This window comes from Vigna unguiculata, chromosome 1 (genome assembly GCF_004118075.2).
Source record: "Vigna unguiculata cultivar IT97K-499-35 chromosome 1, ASM411807v1, whole genome shotgun sequence".
NCBI lineage: Eukaryota > Viridiplantae > Streptophyta > Magnoliopsida > Fabales > Fabaceae > Vigna > Vigna unguiculata.
Window position 1 is genome coordinate 25116482 of NC_040279.1, and position 9901 is coordinate 25126382.

Genomic DNA, 9901 nt, shown 5'->3' on the forward strand with positions numbered 1-9901 from the left:
AAAATTATGATGCTCCAAAAATGTGGGCCAACCCGTGGACTCACGAGCCAAAAGGAATATGGGGCAGGTCACATATTCCAGCTCGCGTTTTCTAAGCGGGACGGACCAACCCGGCCCACAATGTGCGGGCCTAATACGGGTCAGGCCTAAATAAGTCGCTAGCTCGCATTGTCACTCCTAAGTATAATATAGAGTTATGGTCTTAGATACTTTATGTTTATTTGACTTGAATAATTACTAAAATAAATATAATTTGGAAATTCATTTTTTAAGAAGCATTTATGTATCACAATCAAACAATTTTTCATATAAGCTCAAATATCGTCTTTTACTTTATTTGAAAAAAAAATTGTATATAAAAAAATTAATAATTTGATAATTTTAGTGATCAACCAGTAAATATATTTACTAAATCATCAATGAAATCTAAAATTAATTATATTTATACCAAACTTGAAATATATTATTTATAGTGTGTTAAATATTCTTATTCAGCTTATTATATTTTTGTTATTAAGTTATTAGATACAATGAGTTTAGACTTATATCTTTATATATATTTTTATATATAAATATATAATCTTCTTTATTCCATGAAGAATAAACCTCTCTTTTATTTCAACAAACGAAATAGATCATGATGTTCAAATTTTATTTAGATTAAAAATACCTTTATTATGAAATATTACTTAAATTAGTCATTTGTTTTTTCTTATGATTTTTTTTAATAAATGTACTTTTAGTAAACCTCGTCTTCTAGTTTTATATAATATTTTTAATTTCTTTATAATTCCTACAAGTGTTAAATGGTACTTAAGCACTAAAATAATTAAAAAATTATATATATATATATATATATATATATGAAAACTAAAATAAATAATTTTAAAAAATAAGAATCAGAATGTTCATTTTATACAATTAAAAGGTTGAATAAGTAATTAAAAAAAAACTCGATACTTGTTTACGTTAATTATATTTTACAAAGTAAATTACTTATTTTAATGAAAAATAAACTGCTAATATTTTTTCAAAATTTAAATTGTACAGAATAAATAATAAACATTGTAAATGTTTATTAACTGTTAGAAAATGAATTAAAAAAGAATAGTTAATATGAAAGAATTCATATTAAAAAGGAAATGCATTCATATTAAAGTAACTCACCCAATTTAAAAGCAAACGGCACTAAATTGGTACCGTGACTTTGAAAAACCTGTCCAATCAAACAGTCAAACATAACGGATAACCAAGACCATGCCATGCTCACGTTTTCTGTACACATATTTATACCTAACGGCTACGCCAAATGGATAGCCTTTTTTTCTTTTTCTTTTCTTTTTTTCACAAGGAAAAGCATAAAGTAAAAAGGACTATCTTGACCGTCACCTAATTTTGTGGTTGCAAATTAGGAAGAAAAAAAGGTTTTAATATTTACTCTCTTTTTTAATTTTATTCTATTATTTTAAATCATTTTAATTAATATCTTTTTCATCAAATTTATTGTAGTGACGTATGATATTTTATTCTTTGTGTGTTATTTTTCTTAATAAATTATTTTTAACTAATAATATATTATTTATTGTTCATAACACACATTGTTATAATGTTATTATTGTCAATTTAATGAATTGGAAAGGAATATATTTATTCGTTCTTAAAATATAGAACTGAATTGATGACGTTTAAAATAGTAAAATAAAATTGAAGACAATCATTTCAAAAACCTATTAAATAAAATTAATGTTCTACATTCCACATCCCTAACCAGATTTGGTTGTTTTTTACGTGCATGGAAAAAAAAGAAGTGGTTTTCTTCTTACGAAATTGCTGAAGTAAATCTTGAAAGTAGATAACCTTAATCCCTAATTAGAATATAGCTGACAAATTCTCTCTTCAAATGGATTTACATATTGCTTCATTTATAGTTCATTTACATCACATACTTGGAAAGTTCTTTCTTGTGGATTTTGTAGCATCTATCCCTGGAAATGAGTTTGACTTTATAAGGTAGGTGTGTTTGGTCTATTTTTGAAAAGTTGGTTCTATCAGATCTTTTATTTACATTCAATTTTTTTTTCTTATATTTGAGTTATTATTTATGGAGATATATTGTTCATAGAGTTGTCAAAATAAATAACCTGGCCAGACTCGATTCGACCTACTATAGGTTGGTCACTTAGTGAACCAATCCAATCCGACTCACTTATTAGTGAGCCAAAAAAATTTAAATCCAGTCCAGCTAACCATGAGTTGGTGGATTAGCGGTTCACTCAATTACAAAAAATACAATTTTTTTCTTTAGTCTAAAGTAAACTAAATTATTATTATTATTATTAAAATCTAAATAAACTTCAATATAATCTAAATACAATACAAAAGTATGTTAAACTCCAAATACAAATCAAAATCACAAAAATACAAATTACCAAATGACTAAAAAAAACAATCTAACTTGGCTCAAATGTAAAATCAAACATAATAAAATAAATCTTGTATGACCCTTTATTTGCGAGTTGGTGAGCTAACTCGGCTCACCACGGGATCAACTCGGATCAGCTGGATTCTAAGTGAGTCGGGTCAAAAATTAACCTATATTGAACTTTGTAAAAAAAATTCAACCCAATCCGACTCGAATCCGTGGTGGGTCAGGTTGGCTCGCGGGTTCCAACCCATTTTGATAGCTCTAATTGTCCATATATCTATACTTCCGACTTACTTAAGGTATAGAGCATTGATAATAGTAAGGAGACTTAATTTCAATCCATTTAATAGAATATTAATTAGATGTGTAGAGAATAAGCTGGTGCTGTTAGCATATGTTCAAAATAAATGGTTTAACATTGATAAGGGATTATAATGGTTGAAGAGATAATTGGAGGAGAAAAAAAATGGTATATTTAGTAATTGGTTGTAGTTTTATGATTTAAGTGTTACATGATAAATGTGTGTTTGAGTTAAGCTTGCTTAGGCACGGGATTACAAGTCACGCTAGAATATTGAGTCACCATTTTGAATCATTCAATATTGCTCAAGTGCAAGTGTAGATATTCAAGGAATGACTCTAGACTTTAGCAAGAGAGACACTAAGATAATTTCATCTTTTATTGAAAAATTGGAAGCTCAAGCAAGTATTAGAAGAAGTCACTTAAACGTTGAAGAATGAGATTTTGAAATATATGAGATTATAAAATTACACGTCAATGCTCAAGCGATAACGTAGTCATGGCATTGTTAATTTAGCAAAGTTAATGTTTCTAAAAGTTATTGGATTCTACCAATGATTATTATTGCTCAAAGATTGAAATAATGTTCAAGCAAGTAATGAACTCTCAATCAATAGTTGAGTGAACATTTAAGTGAGGGAGAGGTCAAACTAACTCTATTTTTCCTAGGTGTGACCGTAAGCCACTCAAATAAGAGAGATATCATATCCTGACTCAAGGTCCAAACAAGTAAAATTCTTGCTTTAAGTCTCTAAGGAAAAATATCTAAAATCTTTTAATACTAATTGCTTTAGGTCTCTAAAAATAAAAGACACCAAAAAATTTCTTTTAGTTTTAGACCTCTAAAAAATTTCAAAAAGTTTGAAAAATAAATTTTAAATAAGATTATAATAATTTTAATATAAATTATTTTATTAGTAAATAAAAAAAACTATTGTTAAGTTTATTTTAGATCTTTTAGTGTTTTTCAACCAATAAAATTTTTTATTAAGGAGGCAATGTTGCTCAGAGAAAATATTCTTTTATTAAGGAATCCAAATCCCTTAAGTAAAATATATTCACTTAAGAGACACGTATTTAATGATGATGTATTTGTTGTATATATTATATGACTTTTATGATATTATGATGTGTAACTCTTTATGAATATATGACCCTTTCTAGATATGTTGCTCTATGTGAATGTAGTGAGTAACACTTGAGATACTATAATAACTCCAAGAGTAATACAATTAAGAACACAAATGATATATCATGAAAAAAAATGATATATCATGTACTCTGGTTATGTAAATTAGTAAATGAAATATTCAGAAATTGACAAAATGTGTGCTTTTATTTATTAAGTTAAATATGTTTTTATTTTATGAACTTTGACGAAAATTATAATTCGTCCATCTTGAGAACTTTAATACGTTTTGATTTATAAATTTTAAAAATAAATGAATATAATTTTTTGTATAATTTATTAAACTTTTTGACGTGTCAAATACATTGAAACATAAATCTATAAAAAAAAACTCAAATACTAACATTAAATATAAAACATAAAACATAAAAATTAAACATAAAAACAAAACGTGTTTAACATCTTCAAAATTATTTTACACAGATTAAAAAAATTATATACATTCATTTTAAGATCTAAAAATTAAAATACATCAAAATTTCATTAATAAAAACATATTAACTTTTATTTATTTATTAGAAAATAGATTTACCTGGACCTTTTAAGTTTTCAATAAAAGTAGTGATAATATAGCGCGATATGAAAATTATAATTATTTCATTGATTCTTGATTAGAAGTGATTTAATTGTAATTTATTTTGTGTCCTCTAATACTATAATGGGATAAACCATCAGCCGAAATTTTCTCACTAACTAACTATATAATCACCTCAATTTTCTGTCACTACACTCTTTTCTCTTTTGAGAAATATGACGAGTAACATAATTTTTAACATTACATTAACCGCTAGGCTTACAACGTGTACTTTTTTATAAAAAAGATTATTATAACTAATAAAAGGACAAAATCTTTGTGTAGTTTTAGTACTTTAGAGTAATGTGTAAGAATCAAGGAGCCATTTACCACATTTGAAAAGTATCGTAGGTCTCGTATAGCAAAGAAAAGAGTGATAAAACAAAAACTTAAATTGACCGCATTAGAAAAATCATTACCTTTTTGACAGAATTCAGCAAAACTGATTCAAATCTTTATTAAACTGACAAGTGTGACATGGTAATAATTTACATCGTTTACAATTCATATGAAGTTTATAGGACTGAACCAGTTGAAGCAGGGAATGCAATGAAACAACTTCCAGGCTCAACTACTTAGACATTTATTTTCACTTTTCTCAGTATTTTCCTATTGTTATGTACACTAACCAGTTCCACTTAACATAGGCTACATTATGTAAACTCATACCAGAGAATCTAATGACCAATTTTTTCATCACCAGAGTCAGGAACATCATCCACTACACGAATAGGAACGATTGGTATTGCATCCCACCATTCCCTCAACCTTCTATTCCCTGTTTCAGAGGGTTTTCCTAATGTCATAGTGAAGCTTTGGATAATCAGACCCATAAGGAAGAATTTGAATGGAATCACTGCCAATAACACCGCCAACACACCCATAGCCACCATCACTAAATTTGCATGCTGCAAAAGGAACAAGGATATGTATGTATGTAGTAAACAAAAACAACCTCAAATTGTAACAAGTGCTGAAAAAACATGTAAGGAGAAAGGAAGTACCTTTTCAGCCTTTGAAATAAGTATTGACCATATCTTTAGCATTGCTATGTTTGCTATCTGCATCATCTCATGAACAGTGTACAATCCTTGCTGAGCTGAGACAATGCTCTCCAATGTAGACTGATCAGAAGCCATATTAGATCTACTCACTACTATCTCCATGTGTTTCTCATAAATCTTGTTTCTTCTTGCCACAAGCATCTTTCTTATTGCCCAAATCAACAAAACTGCAAATGTCTTGCCAACCCATTCCCTGCCATTATGCAGTGCATGTTACATAGTTTTTCATTCTAGAAAAACCCACTTACAGTAATGAAAACCATTTATGCATCTAACACAATTTGATTGGTATATATATATATATATATAAAAACTTACATATAGGTGATCACAAGGGATGCAGTAAGAACAGCAAGAGTTAATAATGGCCTTTCCCATGAGAAGATTTGTCGACACCAAGGGACCACAATTTTGAGTGGCTTCAGTAGTTCCTGTACAATGAAATCAGCAAACTAGTGTTAAGTCTAAACTCCAAACTTGTGAAGCTTTCATTCCATTCCAGGACCGTTCTCACATCTGATTCTCAAATGAAGAGTTGATTACAAAACATAAAGCAATCTTTTACCAATTTTGGACAATCACGTGTGCTTAATAGAGTTCAGCAAATTGATGTATGATACTTATGAGCTTTGTTTAGGCTAAACTAAACCCTTACCGTTATAACCAAAACACTGTCAATAACTCCTTCCTCCTTTAATTCTTCAGTGGTAGCTTTAGCAATGAGAATTTCCCTTTCTTCCTCTCTAGATTGTTGAATAGCGGTCTCCAATGAGGGTTCTCCTTCTAAATCGTAAACGCTTTCATCTGCATGACTTGGTGGCTCATCTGTTATTACATCAGAAGCTATTATCTTAGAAATGTTCATACTACTAAGGATAGAACTTGCACTACTAGAATGGCTATAGTTGTTTTTCTTGAGGCTATCCGCGAGCTCTTCCAGTACAAAATCTCCTTTTGGTATCTCATTGTATAGGGAAAATATTAAGAATTTTGTTGGGACAGGAGGTGATATTCTTAGCATTTCTCTTGCAGCATGAAGCCTTATGATTCCCAACATTGTCCTTGCATGCATCTCCCACGTCTGCACTGGATTTTTTATCTGATACTTCGATAAAAACCTGTGGAGAAGCATTATTTCCCTTACTAGAGCAAGCCAATGATCACGTCTTGTAGAACTTGTAAGCTCTGGAAACTCCAGTACCACTGTCTCTGATCTAGAAATTTGAAAAGAAAAAACTATTCACGTAATTACATTAAGGTGGTACTAACAAACTTAAGCAGAACAACGTTATGACTAGTGTTCTTACAAATCAGCTGATTCATAGACTATGGCTTTGTCATAAAGTTGAGCACCCCAGGGACCTGTGGCACCAGGATTAACACTCTGCTCAACATTCTTGGAGAGGTCTATTTTGAGAGCATCTTCATATTTGATTACTCCAGAAGCCTCAAAGTAAAGACAGTAATTGGTCAGGGTAAGCCTACCTGGCAATTAAAACCAAAGCAACATTTTACATTTTTTACGAATGTTTTTGACAAATTCTAAAACATTATTGGATTAATGATTCGATAGACCAAGCTGCTGACCAGGCCAACTTTGTGTCCCAATGTGCCGAACTACTCTCTGACTCACCACTGTTCCATCTACATGTAATATATATTCATCCTCAGCCAGTTCCACCCCATTTGGTTTTGCCTGTTTCTTCAAATGCCGTATGCACCTGTGGAATCATGAGTTACAAAAAATAAATGATAATAAGAAGTTGAACTTTCTTATATGTTCATCTATCAAATAATCTAAGATAGGTGGTAGAAGTGAGTTTTAAGTCTAAAAAGATCTCACAAAACCGACTTGGAAGGTGAGGTAGGTTTGCAACCACACATATATATACTTTAAATGTTTGCACACTCTAAATATAGAGACTCTAAGTACTCTAATATGTTAAAGAATGAGATTTAAGCCTAACTCAAGCCCCACAAACCGGCTTGTAAGGTGAAAATTGCACCAACTTATAAATTGTGAATTGGCCTTATTTCTAGTCGACGTGGGACTTCCAACAATAAGTATCAAATTCTACATCAGATATATTGCTAAACAGTACTCCAAACGAAGCCTAAAAAGCATCAGAGGATTTTCCTAGCTATTATACTAATGAACTGCAAATGCTTGCAAATGGACAAGTTAAAAAAACAACATTTGTCAGATGGGTGCATTACTTGTCCATTTCTTTCAAGAACTTGTCGTATGCTGGAAAATGCAGCCTGTAGCCTGTCGATGCTGTTAGAGTTTCAAAAGTAAATCTTCCACTTGCTACATCTGCAACTAATGGTACTAATGATCCCAACCATACAAATGAATCTTCTCCAACATTGGGCTCATCATTAACCTGGCAACATGGTTTATGAATTATGATACCAAAACAGAATTTACAAAGGGTGAAAGGTTACAGATGAAACTATATAAACACCTAAAACCATAAATACTTTGTTTATTTCTATCAAACTGGCTTGGTTAAAATGCAAGAAACAGTATGTATACATCCTTTTTCATGTACATTATTTATAGACAAATTTCAGTTTCATGCATTCAGAGGACAAGGCCTGCAGAAGCCTTGAATTCAAACTGATTCTTGAATCCATCATCTCTTTTCATCACTATAATAAGTACAAGGAGAAAGGATTCTCTTACAAGGAGGGGCATGATATCTGAATAGAAGAGAGGGATATCATCCTGTTCTTCAGTGGTTTTCTTAGTTATCTTCTTTTCTTCTTTCTTTTCTTCTTTCGTTTCTTCTTTCTCCTTGGCTGTAGGCTCCTGCAAACCTCAAAAGCCTCATGGGATTGAATAACATGAGTAGAAACAAGAACAAAACCCCTTAGATGAAAATTTGTTTCATATTAAAGTTCAGATCAAACAGGACACCAGATCCAATGACCCATAAATTGAAGCCATGTAGTCTTGAAGAATCTTCTTGAGTTAGTAAATGTAATCTCACATGCCTTATATCAAGAGAATTTGGTAAGTAGCAATAGATTCTGGAACTGATAGCCAATGCATACAAACTTCATTACTAAAAAAACTGAAGCATGAAACCACAATCAACCACTGCAAGATAATCTTGGTCCCAAATATATTTATCAAACACCTAAATTTGGTCCATTTTAATAGCTTGTTAATTCTACATGTACATTATAACAAAACACAGTAAAAAGAACTATTATTTGTTTGTATTATGATGTTAGTTTTGTATACAAAATTAAAGTTTGTCATAGAGAGAAATAAATATGCACACCGAAAGCTCTTGATCATCGAAGTAGCTAGGTCTCTCCCACGCAAGCATCATGTCATATGTCAACCTGCTAAAGGAGCCATCATAGATGTTTTCCTTTATGTTGGGGCACATTTCATTCACAGCCTTCCCACTGCAAAATTCGATTAAGTTTTTGCAGTAGTCTCCCATTTCAGGCTTCCATCCTCTTTCAAAATCATCCACCAAACTCTCTACCGAAGTATCCAATTTCCTAAGCACCAAAAAGGCAAAGTTAATTTACTAGTTAGCATTTCATGATGATCTTTTCTTGATAACCATGGCAATGATTAACACAACTTGTCTGTGTGACTGCACTCAGTACAAAACATCCAACATCATTCATTTCAAAAACCAATGTTTTGTTGAAATCATTAATTTACACTGTTACAGATCTGTCTGTACTCTATGTGAGAATGTAGACAGGTTTATAAGTAGTATGATCAAGATTCTGAACCACCGTAATAACCAACGTTGACGACATTTCATGATAATCTACCACAAAACTAGAACATGGAATTAATTGGGTCCACTTTAATCTCTCGGAAAACAACTAAAAACTACTCAACATGGAGAAAGTAAAAGAACACGTTAAATAATTATGTTATGATTCTAACAACCTGGTATAAGATTATTACTATGATTAGCAAATGGTACACAAGAGGTGTAAGAGTAGAGAGATATTACTGTGCACATCTACGGATGACATCCTCCGCAATGGAAGACACATACTTGAGTTTCATCGCCATAACCTAAGTCACGGTTTTTGCCTATAACGTCTCTGAGTGAGTAAAATAAAATGAATGCAAAGAGGCACAAAAAATGGAAAGGTTTGATCTGATAGTAATAGAAAAGAGGGTGATACGTGGACAGGGTCATTAGTTGCCACATTGTATTGACCATGCAACACTTGCTTCTTGCGGTGCGTCATTATCCTTCTTCCTTCTCGTGTGTAACGGTGCTACACAACAGACTCATAAAGATATACATAATAATAGAGATAGACAAAGCTTTTCATGAATCCATGGAAGAAAAAAAAA

At 31.1% G+C, this 9901-nt stretch overlaps 1 protein-coding gene across 1 annotated transcript; it reads right to left on the reverse strand.

The window, feature by feature from the left end:
- Positions 1 to 4943: 4943 nt before the first annotated feature.
- Positions 4944 to 9685, reverse strand: LOC114176699. Its single transcript, XM_028061821.1, has 10 exons — positions 9549 to 9685; positions 8847 to 9075; positions 8243 to 8368; positions 7771 to 7940; positions 7141 to 7274; positions 6861 to 7038; positions 6209 to 6767; positions 5872 to 5984; positions 5494 to 5746; positions 4944 to 5397 (listed from the first exon to the last, which is right to left on the reverse strand). Exons 1-10 carry the CDS (start codon positions 9608 to 9610, stop codon positions 5167 to 5169), a joined length of 2055 nt encoding a protein of 684 aa, XP_027917622.1. The 5' UTR covers positions 9611 to 9685; the 3' UTR covers positions 4944 to 5166.
- Between the last annotated feature and the right edge of the window lie 216 nt (positions 9686 to 9901).